General features: G+C 39.3%; 1 protein-coding gene across 3 annotated transcripts in view; it reads right to left on the reverse strand.

The window, feature by feature from the left end:
* Positions 1-15,004, reverse strand: part of LOC140739701 (A disintegrin and metalloproteinase with thrombospondin motifs 6-like) — a 185,173-nt gene that overhangs the window by 6,838 nt on the left and 163,331 nt on the right. For all 3 annotated transcript variants that reach the window (XM_073068121.1, XM_073068120.1, XM_073068122.1), the window contains 5 exons: positions 13,077-13,157; positions 9,399-9,562; positions 8,134-8,272; positions 6,780-6,909; positions 2,622-2,826 (listed from right to left, as the gene is read on the reverse strand). In XM_073068121.1, the coding sequence (XP_072924222.1) occupies positions 2,622-2,826; positions 6,780-6,909; positions 8,134-8,272; positions 9,399-9,562; positions 13,077-13,157 (719 nt within the window). The remainder of the gene's footprint in view (positions 1-2,621; positions 2,827-6,779; positions 6,910-8,133; positions 8,273-9,398; positions 9,563-13,076; positions 13,158-15,004) is intronic.

Raw genomic sequence — 15,004 nt, forward strand, 5'->3', positions numbered from 1 at the left:
GTTCTGCCACAGCATCCAGTGTGTCCAGTTTGACTCCTATAACAGGGCCAGCCTTTCTAATCAGTTAATTGAGTCTGATGGTATCACCTGTGTTGATGTCATTGCCTCTGCACACCATCATATAGAAGATTGTACTTAGCAGAAGCCTCAGGACCCACACCACCAGGTTCAGGAAGTTATTACCTCTCAACCATCAGGTTCTTAAACCAGTGGGGATAACTTTACTCACACCCTTACTATTCCCACAACCTAAGAATTCACTTTCAAATTCACTTCATCTCATGTTCTCAATGTTTATTATTTATTTATAATAATTATTATTGCTTTTTTTCTTGCTCGCCATTTGTACTGACCTGGCTTGTGTACCTAGACAGTTAGGATGAAATATCCATGGATGACCCTGAAAAGCGGAGGCCTATGGGGGGGGGGGGAGCAATTAGATAGTTTTGCTGAATTTTTTTGGGTCTGTATGTAGCAAAGCACACTGTTTCAAGTAAAAGGGTGATCAGCAATATTATAACTGGAGAGAAATTAATTTTGACACTTTTTGATTGCAACTTGAGAATAAACCCACCTAAATGCCAGAATTCAGAAGATTAAAGGACAGTGTCAGAGAGTCCTACAGCATGGAAATAGGTCCTTTGGTCCAACTGTCCATGCTGACCAAGATTCTATCTATAATAATCCCATTTGCCTGTGTTTGGTCCATATTTCTCTAAACCAGGGGTTCCCAACCTTGGATCCACGGACCCCTCGGTTAATGAAAGAGTCTGTGGCATAAAAAAGATTGGGAAACCCTGCAAACCTTTCCTAACTATGTTCATGTCCAAGAGCCATTTAAATACTGTTACTGTATTTGCCTCAACCACTTCCTCTGGCAGTTCATTCCATATACGGAACACCCTCTGGATGAAAAGGTTGTCCATCAGGTTCCTATCAGATTATGGTCTTATGGTCTAAATCTTTCCCATCTCTCCTTAAACCTATGCCCTCTAGTTCCTGATTTCCAAACTCTAGATAAAAAGACTGTTTGTACTGATCCTCTTTATGCCGCTCAAGTTTCATAAACCTCTATATGATCATTTAATTCTCTTACGCAACAATGAGAAAAGCCCCAACCTGCTCAACCTCTCTCCATTGATTCCATCTAGTCCTGGCAATATCCTCATAAATCTACTCTGCAGTCTTTCCAGCTTAATGACATCTTTTTCTATAGCAAGGTGACCAAAACTGAATATGGTCTTCCAAATGCAATGTCACCAATACCTTGTACAAATCTACAACTCCACAAATTCATAAATTTGACTGAAGTGATCAAAAGACAGCAAAATTTGTAATGAAAAATGGGGCAGAAATGATTCAATTTGAATTGGAAATAGGTTTTAGGGGTGAAATAGTTTACTCAAGTTCCTTTTATGGAAATAGAACTGGAAGGAACTGCAGAATAAGCGGGAAATTGGCAAGTGGTCAGAAAAAGGGTGGATGATATTTCCTGAAGAAATATTACACGAAATGCATTTGAACAGCTAAGGAAAAAGTGGGGAGTTTGAGGCATAGAGTCCATGCTGACCGTAGCATCCTCCCTGGTAATCCCAGTTGCCTGCGTTTGGTCCACAGCCCTCCAAGCCCCTCCCTTTTACGTACCTATCCAAATACCTCTTAAATGTTCCAATTGCATCAATTTCAACTACTTCCTCTGGTACCTCATTCCAGGTATTCACTATCCTCAATGAAAAGATTTATTTCTTAGATCTCTTTTAAATCTCTTCCCTTTATCTTCTATCGGTGCCCTTTAGTTTTGGACTTCTCGAACCTGGGGAAAAGACTATGACTATCCATTTTAACCACACCCTTCCTGATTTTATTAACACTATGAGGTTACCCCTTCATTCTCCTGTGCTCCAGGGAATAAAGATGTCTTCTGCACTCTCTGCAGCTTGACAATGTCTTTTCTGTGACAGAGTGACCAAAACCATACACAATACTCACAAATGCGACATATCTAACAACGTATTAATTTGAACATAATGTCCCTACCCTTAAACTCGATGCCCAAGACTGATGAAGGTGAGCATGCTAAATGCCTTCTTCAGAACCCTGTCTGCTCTTGCAGCTAGATTCAGTGAAATGTGCATGTGTAAGTACATGGATGAAAGTAAAATGGAGAGCTACGTGGGAGTGAAGAGTTGGAATAATCTTGGAGTAGATTAAAAAGTGGGAACAATATCATGGGCCTGTTCTGTGCTGTATTGTTTTATGTTCTAAATGATTTATAGCCATTCAGGCAATTCAACCCAATCTCAGACTGTTGACTTGTGGAGTCAAATATCATTTATGAGTGCGATCAACCCAAAATATCTTCAAGATGATTTCTCAATACAGCAAACGGATCATGTGCAAACTGTGGGGCAGGGAATAAGGCAGAAAACATGCTTTACACTTCAAATTGTTGAGATTGCATTATAGTTCCATCACTTCTGATGTTTGGGACTTTTATTCTAAAATTACTTCCATTGATTTTCAATTAAATACCATTGTGCCTCACCTGAGTATTTCATTAACTTCACAAACATACTTCTATTTGGATACTTAACATCCAATTATAATAAAGCACACATTACCTCAGACCAATCGAGAGGGACCCATTCAGGTGGACAGGTGTGGTTATTGCAACTTTCCTTTATTGTGGGGCGTTCTTTTGTACAGTAACTATCATCCAGTACTTTTTCCTCAGAGGCACTGACTTTTTGGACGCACATGACATCTCGAGTACGAAGTCCACCATTGCAGGACCTACTGCATTCAGACCAGTCACCTACAATCCAGCTGGAAAAGTGTGAAACAAATTACTTTGTTATTGGTCCATACATCCTGACAAGTGACCAAAAACAGAAAATTGTTCTAAATGCTTAACAGGTCAGGCAGCATCTGTGGGCAAAGAGTTTCAGATCAGTGACCTTTGATTGGAACCTATAAATTATTATGAAAACTTGACATAGATGCTATCTGACCAGCTGAAAATTTACACTACTTTCTGCGGTATTTTGCTTTCAAACAAATCACAGATTATTTTTCATTGTCTGACGCTGCTGTTATCTGGCTTCAATGAATGGTTGGTTGGCATAAATAATATTCCCTGTCTGGGAATCTATTGGCAGTTGGCAGAGCACAGCACATTATGAAGTACTGGCTGTACATTCTACTTCACTGCTGAAATTCAGTTCCATTTAAATCGGTGGAACTAAATTTTAGGAACAGAATAGAGGATGCAGCTGAGAATGGAGTCTGAGGCAATGATTCTTACAGAAGCTAAATGTGAAGCCATAACTTATGTATTCTAGGTGAGGTCTAAGACTTGGAGGTAGGGTTCCATTGTAGATGGAGGAAGTTACAAAAATGGTGTATTGCATACGGGGACTCACAGAGTTGTAGGTAAGGACAAGGGGAAGGATAACATATCCTTGTTATGGTGCTGGGAGGATGGAGTAAAGGCAGATGTGTGGGATTAGCCAGTCTATATTTCTGCTCCTGCAACATTTGGTTATTGGGCAGCCAGACACATCTAGAGAGTGTAAATGACTAGTGAAAATTTAAGACCTGACTTTAACCAATGCTGGATCAGACTGTTTAATTCTTAGATTAGACTGTTTGTCATTTTCTTTGCTTATCTGCTTGTGTTCTATATAATTACTTATATACACGTAACTGTCTTGTATGTTTCCTAGTAGCCAAGGTATGTATATACAGTTGTTCAGTGTGTCCCCTAATGATTACATTTGTATAAATCTAGAAAGCTTTGGAAGCTTCTCTGGTACTGCATTATTTGAATAGGGGCTTCCTGATCGGTTGACTTACTTACAAATTTGAATGGAATCTTTCTTTTCTATGGGTATAAAAGACACTAAGCATGCAGTAGCACTATCATTTGCCTCTCATCCTCTTCATTTACTAGACCTCTATCACTGTCCAATATCAACTTTCTTTGTTCTATTAACATTTAATAAAACAATCCTGAAGCAAAAGGTTTTGTGCCTCTTTCCTGACTTCCAAAAGAACCCTATATAAAACATCAGAATCTAACACTAAGAGCAGGAATGGCACAGGTGGGCAACACTGAAACCTTTCTCCATAATAGCGAGACACCAAGGAAATTTCAACATATAAGTCAGATCTTTTGTTACTGGACAACTGCCAGCATGGATAAGGAAAACAAACAGCATATAGTGGCACCAGGAAAGAAATGCTGGGAGAGGCAGTGAATGAGACAATAGGAATGGTACTGAGTCATAATCCAGTCTTAATCTGTTTGTAAAACAGAAGTAACTAAATCAAAGAAATCACTGCCACCTCTCCAAAGACAATTCAGGATGTTTGATGAATGCAAGTCTTACTGGTGACCTTCACATCCTATAAATACATCAATAATGAAGGATAAATTTGGGAGATTCTCACTATGGGGATAAGGAACCAGAACAAGGAGAGCTCAGAGGAATGAACAAAATGTTGGAGGAACTCAATGGGCCAGGCAGCATTTGTGAGGGAAATAAACAGTTAATGTTTCGGGTTCAGACCCTTCATTTGAGTCTAAATCAGTGTTTTCTCAATGTGGAAACTATGGATCCCTTGCTTAATGATATTGGTCTATGGCATTAAAAAAAAGGTTAGGAACCCCTGGTCTAGATGAAGGGTCTCCAAAATGTCGACTGTCCATTTCCTTCCATAGATGCTGCTCGACCCACTGAGTTCCTCCAGTAGATTATTTGCTGTTTCAGAGGAAGACTGGCTTCAATTGCACTTTGGAGTCCATTGAAACACTCCAGGTTCACATTGCCTCACAGAGTAGAATAAAACATTCTAAGTACAAACGCCTTCAGCCCAAGATCACCTTCCAATGGTCAGGACCTGATGGTGTGCAGTCTAACAAAAGTAAGGAGTGATTGTCTTGGACATTTTTCTTGTAATTGCAAGAAACCTGATTGCTGCATCACCTTCTATATTTGGACCTTTCATCAAAGTGCAACCATTGGTTTCATCTACTCATCAAAATAATGTCTCTAACTTCAGACCAAGTAGAACATGTAAAAGTTGGTCTGGGGAACTGTGTATACCAGGGATTAATCTCAACCATTCAGTGGCTTGGTTTCTATTTCAAAAGTAAGTTAAGGATACTCATTCAGATACAAGTATTTCCATTAACTTTAATTTAAATTAAGTCTAGAAATTCCTTGCAAGAGTGTGGTGAACTAGATATACCTGTCTGACTGCTCCTGTGGCTCCTCCCAAGACCCTGCTGACTACCCCTGTGGCTCCTCCCACAGACCCCTGTATAAAGGCGACTGTGGCCTGCTGCTCTCCCTCATTTTCCCCAGGATGTAGTGTTGTTCTTCAGTCAATAAAAGCCGATATCTCACTTCCTAAGTCTCGGCGTGAGTTATTGATGGTGCATCAAAGAGCTGAAAGAATACTCTGCAACAAGAATAAGCTACCTCCATGCAGTTTGCCATACAATAGCTGGTTCTTGAACACAGCTATTCAATCCTTCCCTTATAGCCCTGCATGTTTTTCAATCAAGTCTTAATCCAGTTATCTTTGAATGTTAAACACAAGAGATTCTGCTGGAATGATGCTGGAAATCTAGAGCAACACATACAAAATGAGAACTCAGAACTCAGAAGGTCAGGCAGTATGTATGGAAATGAATGGTCTTGACCTGAAATATTGACTCTTTATTCTTCCCCTTAGATGCTGCCTGATCCAGCATTTCGTGTGTGTTATCTTTGAATGTTATTGCTGAACATGCGTTCACCACCTTCAAATATGAATTTCATTCATTAGGAGATCTAGGCCTCATATGGAGCCAGTGATCATTAATGGAGAATGTGTGGAGCAGGTTAAGACCTACAAGTATCTGGGAGTACAGTTAGACGAGAAGCTAGACTGGACTGCCAACACAGATGCCTTGTGCAGGAAGGCACAGAGTCGACTGTACTTCCTTAGAAGGTTGGCGTCATTCAATGTCTGTAGTGAGATGCTGAAGATGTTCTATAGGTCAGTTGTGGAGAGCGCCCTCTTCTTTGTGGTGGCGTGTTGGGGAGGAAGCATTAAGAAGAGGGACGCCTCACGTCTTAATAAGCTGGTAAGGAAGGCGGGCTCTGTCGTGGGCAAAGTACTGGAGAGTTTAACATCAGTAGCTGAGCGAAGGGCACTGAGTAGGCTAGGTCAATTATGGAAAACTCTGAACATCCTCTACATAGCACCATCCAGAGACAGAGAAGCAGTTTCAGTGACAGGTTATTATCGATGCAATGCTCCTCAGACAGGATGAAGAGGTCAATACTCCCCAATGCCATTAGGCTTTACAATTCAACCGCTAGGACTTAAGAACTTTTTAAAAGCTATTATTAATGCTTTTTGAGATAGTGATTTAGATGCATATCATATTTTTTACTGAGTTAAGTATTGTATGTAATTAGTTTTGCTACAACAAGTGTATGGGACATTGGAAAAAAGTTGAATTTCCCCATGGGGATGAATAAAGTATCTATCTATCTATCATAAGTATTCACTGCATATTTGTATCTTGTGCTTAAAACAGTTAAGAACAAATTTAGTTGAAAACTAAATCTTTGAAGCTTTGCAAGGCTAGTCATAGTATCAATCAGTGATTAGAATGGCCAAAGTACCATGTAAGTAAGCATTATGGATCATGATAATTTACTGGTTATTACTTTTTCATCTTCAGGAGTTATTTCACTTGGTATACTTCCTGTATTACTTACACTGATGTACATGGCTCTGTATTGCAAGCACGTTGTTTCTCTGGAAGCTTGTTTTCATTGTTACAGTAATGGGTAGAAACAACAGAATTATCATCCAATTTCTTGCACACAACAGGTTGTTCCTGTATACCTATTCAGGAATGATAAAATGTAGTGATCAGTAAACTTTAATGGTACACTATCAGTACTGGAGATCATCTTTTAAAAACCCTCTTGGCCCAGGTCAATGGTTCTTGTAATTTCTACAATTCACACCCTTAACCACCACTACTTTATCATTTCCTGCCAGTCACATTATCTCCAGACACTCCTGTGTTTAGCAACACTTTATGGACATACAATCAATCTCTGCATATAAGCTATCTTACATAGTGTATGTATATCTTAGTGTGTTTTTTTTTTGTGTTGCTTCGGATCCGCAGTAACAACTATTTCGTTCTCCTTTACACTTGTGTACTGGAAATGACATAAAACAATCTTGAAATTTGAATCTTGAAAATTTTATTTACAAAATGCTGAAATTAATCTGGAGATTAATAACAGGGTCATTCAAAATCAGATTGTTTGCTGTGCATGCATTTCCTTTAGGTTTATAGTGAGTGTTGCGTTGTTTACTGTTACATATTAAATTCAATAAGAAGTAAACAGGGCTTTTACAATCTGATGGTCTAGTCATTTGGTGCACGACAGGATAATGGAGAGAAAAAGATTCTCAGAGTAAATGTGCACAGGCCTGGTTATCACTGGGGCATAACAGATTTATGTGGATGCTGCCTGGACTAAAAAGCCTTAGTTATGGGGAAAAGTTGGCCATAATGGATCTTTGTTCCCTGGAATGTGGAGTAAGGATGACCTCATAGAAGCTTCTAAAATCATGAAGGGTATGGATAACTGGAGGGTCAAAGTCTTTACTCCAGGGTTGGGGAGTCCAAAACACAGATACAAGAGGGGAGATAAAGAGACTTGAGAGGTAACATCTCTACACAGAGGGTAGTGAATACCTGGAGTGATCTGTTAGAGGAAATGGTCGAAGTGGGAAGATATAATTGCAAACATTTAAGAGAAGGGGGGTGTCTTGGAGAGTTATGAGCTATTTGCAGGCATTTTGGACTAGCAAATAGAATGCTGAGATTGGCATGTGCTAGTTGGGCTATAGGGCCTGTTTCTGTTCTGCATTACTCTATGAATCTATATTATGAGGTGGTGAATGCAACTGCTATAGCTACTTGTTGGCACAATAACACCAACACTGAAGTTAGGCATATTCACCCAATTATGGTCATACATTTGGCATTCCCTATCCAACTGCACCCATTATAATCGTGGTTACTGTTGATATGTTGGTACTTCATACCTCCTGCACAGATTGCAGTACACTTGGACCACGGAAAATAGTGCCATGCGTAGTTTGTCAGTGAGTCACCAGCACCTGTGAGTATGATGGGTGCATTAAATTTGTAATGAATACTCTGATATTCCTCTTGTACCAGCACCTGAATAAGAAAAAAGTAAGGTTAGGTACAAAATGGCACATTCAAATATATCAATAAATATATTTTAAAGAAATAAATAATTACATCCTGTTATATTGCCTGATTGTTATGGTGCAAGGAAGATATCTGTGATTGTTCAAATGCATTTTAATGTAAACTCAGGTAATTGTTCATTTGTTATGTGTCATATGACATGGGCAATCATGGTCTTTCCATGACCATGATTGTTCTTGGCAAATTTTTCTACAAAAGTGGTTTGCCATTGCGTTCTTCTGGACAGTGTCTTTACAAGACAGGTGACCCCAGCCATTATCAATACTCATCAGAGATTGTCTGTCTGGTGTCAATGGCCGCATAACCAGGACTTGTGATATGCACCAGCTGCTCATACGACCATTCACCACCTGCTCCTATGGCTTCACATGATCCTGATTGGAAGGTGGGGTAGTGGCTAAGCAGGTGCTACACCTTTCTCAAGGATGATCTGCAGGCTAGTGGAAGGAGGGAGCAGCTTACACCTCCTTTGGCAGAGACCAATCTCCACCAGTGCTCAGGTAAACCTATTTTAAATTAACCAATGCAACTTTGGGGGCATCTTGTTCCAGTTTCCTGACCAAATCCATAATGGGAACTCCACTCTAATACATAAAAACAATTGTCATTAACACTATTTCCTGTAAATGACTATGCCATTTAGACAAATGACTACAAGAACAAACTTGCATGAGAAGTACTTAGAAAAATTAATGAAACAAAATGCTTTTAAGATTTATTTTGGAAGGTAACACTGAGCATCATAGGAAGTCATTCCTACCTGTGGCCATCAAACTTTACAACTCCTCCCTCGGAGTGTCAGACACCCTGAGCCAATAGGCCGGTCCTGGACTTATTTCCACTTGGCATGATTAACTTATTATTATTTAATTATTTATGGTTTTATATTGCTATATTTCTTCACTATTCTTGGTTGGTGCGGCTGTAACGAAACCCAATTTCCCTCGGGATCAATAAATTATGTCTGTCTGTCTGTCTGACTGTAAATAATAGCTTGCTCTGGTTAATAACAATCAGCTTTAAACAAACTGTTTCAAAGCATCATCTGAACTATGAAGAAAAGATTTATTACCATAAGAAAAAGACTTGCATTAGTAGGTCCTAATGCTTCTAGAGACTCAGGCTCATCATCTGGTCTCTTATAATGGAAGACAGTCCCAGCAATATTGAACTCCTGTGGTGTATCAATGGACCAGCCACCATTAACAAAGTATTCATCACTGTCAGATTTCAGTGCTAAGAAAGAAAATGATTTTGAAACAGTATCAATTATATTTATTTATTGTGGTAACAATAATTTATGCTTTGCACTGTAATGCTGCCACAAAACAACAAATTTCATGACATTTTAGGTTACAACAGAACATTGATAAGATGCAGGTGGAGTTTAACCTGGAACCTTTCACATTCCAACATGAAAGTTCGAAGAGATTCACCTTGGAATGCTGAATTTGAAGGCAGAATGCAGGTTTAATGGCAAGATTCTTAGCAGTGTAGGAACAGAGGGATCTTGGGCCCATGTCTTTAGACTCCTCAGAGTTACCGTGCAAGTTGATGGGCTGTAAAGAGTATATATGGTATGTTGGCCACTAATCTGAGGATTGAGTACAAGAATCATGAAGTAATATTGCAGCTCTATAAAACACTGGTTAGAACACACTGAGTACATTGTGTTCGGTTCTGGTCGCCTAATTATAGGAAGGATCAGAGATTTACCAGGATGCTGTTTGGATTAGAAAGCATGTCTTATGAGGATAGGTTGAGCAAGCTAGGATTTTTCTCTTTAGATTGAAGGAGGATGAGCGGGGACCTTTTAGAATTGTACAAGATGATGAAAGGCATAGATCAAGTGGATATCCAGTGCTTTTTTTCCCATGACAGAAATGGCTATTATTGGGGAACATAGCAGTTCTAAGGTGATCGGAGGAAAGTATAGAGGGATGTGCACAGTATGTGGTGAGTGTGTAGAATGCTCTGCCCGGGGTGGTGGCAGAGGCAGCTGCACCAGGGACATTCACAAAACTCTTAGATATTAAGTCACATAGATGATAGAAAAATGGAGGGCTACGTAGGAGGGAAGGATTAGATTAATCTTATAGTAAGTTAAAAAGTGCACAGCATTGTGGATGAAAGGCTTCTACTGTGCTGTAGTGTTCTATGTTCTAACCATCTCAAGATATCCATCCTGTTTTAATTTTGGCCCCTTCAACATTCCTGTGATGAATTGTTTCAAAACAGTCATCAGTCATACACGCAAGTGCCTAGTTGTGCCCCACTAAAGCTCCTCTTCTCCCTTTTTTAAGAAGGTCCATATAAACTGTCATCTTCAAAGATCATTTAGCCATCTGATCTAATATTTACATTATGTACCAAACTTTGCTGACAACACATTGTGAATTGCCTTAGAACATTACACTACATTTAGAGAGCAGCAGAAATACAAGATGTTACTGAGAAAGGTGATAAAGGCAGATAAACACTAAGGTTCATGATTATCATTTATTAGTTATTCAGCCAAAATACATTACTGAAACAACAAAATACTTCTAGGATTAAGCATAATCAATCTAGTAAAAAAAATTAATATGAAGGCAGCACCAAAGGAATTGATTGGATAAATTTTGAATTTACCAAAGAAATGTAAAATTGAATTGTTGACAATAATAAATAATGTCCAGTTTCTTTAGAGGGATACACAAACACAACTTGTATTTTACATTCAGGTGTTGGGTTGGACATCTTTATTAATGTTTAGGCTGAATGGTGAGCTATGGTGAAAATTGCATGAGAGGCAGGGAAAGACCTTGATGATTTGGATCACTATTATAAGATACAAAATATGGTACTGCATACTAAGAAAATAATATGTTGGTTCGAATTCATCAGAAAGCTTGGGTTATGGAAATGAATCATTAAGAACAATTGTTTCTGCTGACATAGGATTCTGAAATAAAAACAGTAAAGACTCACTAGCATAAATATCAGAGAAAATAAAAAAAGAGAAAAGTAGATACTGGTAACACACACAAAATGCTGGAGGAATTCAGGAGGCCAGACAGCATCTATGGAAAAATGTACAGTTGACGTTTCGGGCCGAGACCCTTCGGCAGGACTGGAGAAAAAAAAATGACGGGTAGATTTAAAAGGTGGGGGAGGGGAGAGAGAAACACAAGGTGATGGGTGAAACCTGAAGGGGAGGGATGAAGTAAAGAGCTGGGAAGTTGATTGGTGAAAGGGATACAGGGCTGGGGAAGGGGGAGTCCAATAGCAGAGAACAGAAGACCATGGAAGAAAGAAAATTGGGGAGGAGCACCAGAGGAAGGCGATCGGTGGGCAAGGAGATAAAGTGAGAGAGGGAAAAGGGATGGGAATGGTGAAGGAGTGGGTGGGTACAGCCATTTCCGGAAGTTCAAGAAATTGATGTTCGTGCCATCAGGTTGGCGGCTACCCAGACTGAATACAAGTTGTTGTTACTCCAACCTGAGTGTGGCCTCATCGCAACTGTAGAGGAGGCCATGGATTGTCATATCAGTATGGGAATGGGAAGTGGAATTAAAATGGGTGGCCACTGGGAAATCTTGCTCTGGGACACATGCACCTGCCCCTACACCTCCTCCCTCACTACCTTTCAGGGCCCCAAACAGTCCTTCCCAGTGATACAACACTTCACTGTGGACCTGCTGGGGTTATATACTGTATCTGGTGCTCCCGGTGTGGCCTCCTATATATCAGTGAGACCTAATGTACATTGGGAGACTGTTTCACCAAGCACCTACACTCTGTCCGCCAGAAAAACTGGATCTCCCAGTAGCTACTCATTTTAATTCTACTTCCCATTTCGATATGTTAATGCATAGCCACCTCTACTGTCATGATGAGGCCACACTCAGGTCAGAAAAACAACTTACATTCTGTCTGGGTAGCCTCCAACCTGATGGCATGTATATAGATTTCTCAAACTTCCAGTAATGGCTGCCCCATCCACTCTCTCTCATCCCTTTTCCCTTTCGCACCTTATCTCCTTGCCTGCCCATTGCCTCCTTCTGGTGCTCCTCCCCCCTTCTCTTTTTTCCATGGCCTTTCATTCTCTCCTATCGGACTACCCCTTCCACAGCCCTGTATCTCTTTCACCAATCAACTTTCCAGCTCTTTACTTCATTCCTCTCCCTCCCACGTTCATCTATCACCTTGTGTTTTTCACTTCCCTCCCCCACTTTTAAAATTTACTCCTCATCTTTTTTCTCCAGTCCTGCTGAAGGGCCTTAGCCTGAAATATCGACTGTATATTTTTTTCATAGATGCTGCCTGGCTGCTAAGTTCCTCCAGCATTTTGTCTGTGTTGCTTGGATTTCCGGCATCTGCAGATTTTCTCTTGTTTGTAAGTAGATACTGGGCTTGTGAATTGACTTGTTTCTTGTGCTATGGATGCTGCCTGATCTGATAACTGGTATGTTATGTTTTAATATTAGATTTCCAGTATCTGCATATTGTTTTAAATTTTCAATTTATGAAAATATGTTTCATAAAGGAATAGAGTGACGTAGCATGGGTGATGCAGGCCTCCATTATTTTTCAATTACATGTATCATGCTTCAGACAAGACACATCAGTGCATCATCTAAACAAGTTGGGTAAAGATTTAACTATACACTTTGGTTAAATAACACCCTGTTTGGGGAGAAGACTTAGCTGTTTTGTACATACAGAGAAAACCCTGTTGCTATTTTTTAAAAAAGTGACTGTAACTTACCAAGGTAGTTTTGAGATACATTTAGTTCTTTAATCTCAATGTGGACTGATCCTTTAGGAATATGGATAACTTCGACATAACCTGAAAGAACCATATTTATGTAGTTATCAAAATTATTTAGTGGAATAGTTCACCATGGAACACATTTTCATGTAGTTACACTATTCTGTGTATAGTTATTAAAATAACGTCAATATAACTTACAATTGACAGAAGGGCTTCTTCTTACTTAAGTACTTTAATGTGATTTCTTACATGTTCACCAAGTCATCCAACAAGCTGCATGCTCCATACTTCTTTCACATAAGATGCAACAAAGACTTTGTTGAATTAGACTGTTTAATTGTTATTTTCTTTGCAGCTTTACAATTAATTACTTGCTTGTAATTTATATAACCACTTAAATACATGTTACTGTTCGTTAGTGTCATAGTCTGTATATGCAATTGTTCAGTTTGTCCCCTAGTGGTTCCTGTTCTTGATATCATTTTGGAAGCTTCTCTGGTGTTGCATTATTTGAATAGGGGCTATCTGATTGGTTAACTTTTATCTACAGATTTGAATGGAATGCTTCTTATCTGTGGGGTATAAAAAGTGCTGACCATGAGGCCCCGGTATCTTTTTGCTTCTCTCTCCCTTCACTTACCAGACCTCTATTACTGTCTGTTTTTCAATTCTCTTCTATTAGCATTTAATAAAACAATCACAAAGCAACAAATTTTGTGTCTCTTTCCTGACTTCCGAAAGAACCTTGGATTAGAAACATCAGAATCCAACAACATAAGTCAAAAAGTACAGAAGTGCATCTCTCAGTACGGCTGAACATATCTGTTTGTTTTCCAGTTGTTCTAGAAGACAATTCTCCTACGGTCTCAGCAAGAGAACTCTCACTGGAAGTCAGTTAACTGATTTATGGTGTCTAAAGAGGTGGGACACAAAGAGAAGGTTTCACAAGAAGATATTAACGCAACTTTGGAACTTTAATTTCATTTTTAACCAGACCCTAATATAGTGGTCAATTTTAGTTCTGCTATACTATTTTTGCCCCTGAGAGATAAAATTTGTAGGTACGAAACTCTTTCTACAGAATCAATCATAAAAATCTATGCTGCTGGCACTTAAGTACGACTCAGAAGGAATTCTGTACTGTGAGATGTGGCAACTTTGAGATGAGACACTAAATAGAGACATCTTTTATTGCAGTCTTAGTCACGGAATTGTTTGGCACAGAAATCGGCCCTATGGCCCACTTTGTCCATGTCAACCCTTTTGGCTAGCCACACTAATACCCTTAGCTGATATTAGGTCTGTATCCTTCTATGCCTAGTTTATTTAAGTTACTGTCTGTCTCTGAAATGTAGTGGTTGCAACATTTTGATGCAGTTATAAAGAAGGCAAGATAGTGGCTCTACTTCCTTAGGAGTTTGAGTAAATCTGTTTTGTCACCTAAAAGACTTGAAAGCTTCTACAATTGTACCATACAGAGCATTCTGACTGGCTGCATTACTGTCTAGTATGGGGGAATTACTACACAAGATCGAAGAAAATTGAAAAGTGAGTCAGCTCCATCATGGGTACTAGCCTCTATAGTACTCAAAACATCTTTAAGGAGCAGTGCCTCAGCAAGGCAGCGTTCTTCATTAAGGACCCCCATCACACAGGACATGTCTTCTTCTCATTGTTACCATCAGAAGGAGGTACAGAAGCCTGAAGGCACAGACTCAGCAATTAAGGAACAGCTTCTTCCCCTCTTTTAACTTTTCTCAATGGACATTGCACCCATGAACAGTACCTCACCACTATTTTTTATTTCTGTTTTTGCACTATCTATTTTAACTTAATTATTTAATATACACATAATTACTGTAATTCCATTTTTTCTATATTTATCATGTATTGCATTGTGCTGGTGCCACAAATTTAACAAC

This window comes from Hemitrygon akajei, chromosome 16 (genome assembly GCF_048418815.1).
Source record: "Hemitrygon akajei chromosome 16, sHemAka1.3, whole genome shotgun sequence".
NCBI lineage: Eukaryota > Metazoa > Chordata > Chondrichthyes > Myliobatiformes > Dasyatidae > Hemitrygon > Hemitrygon akajei.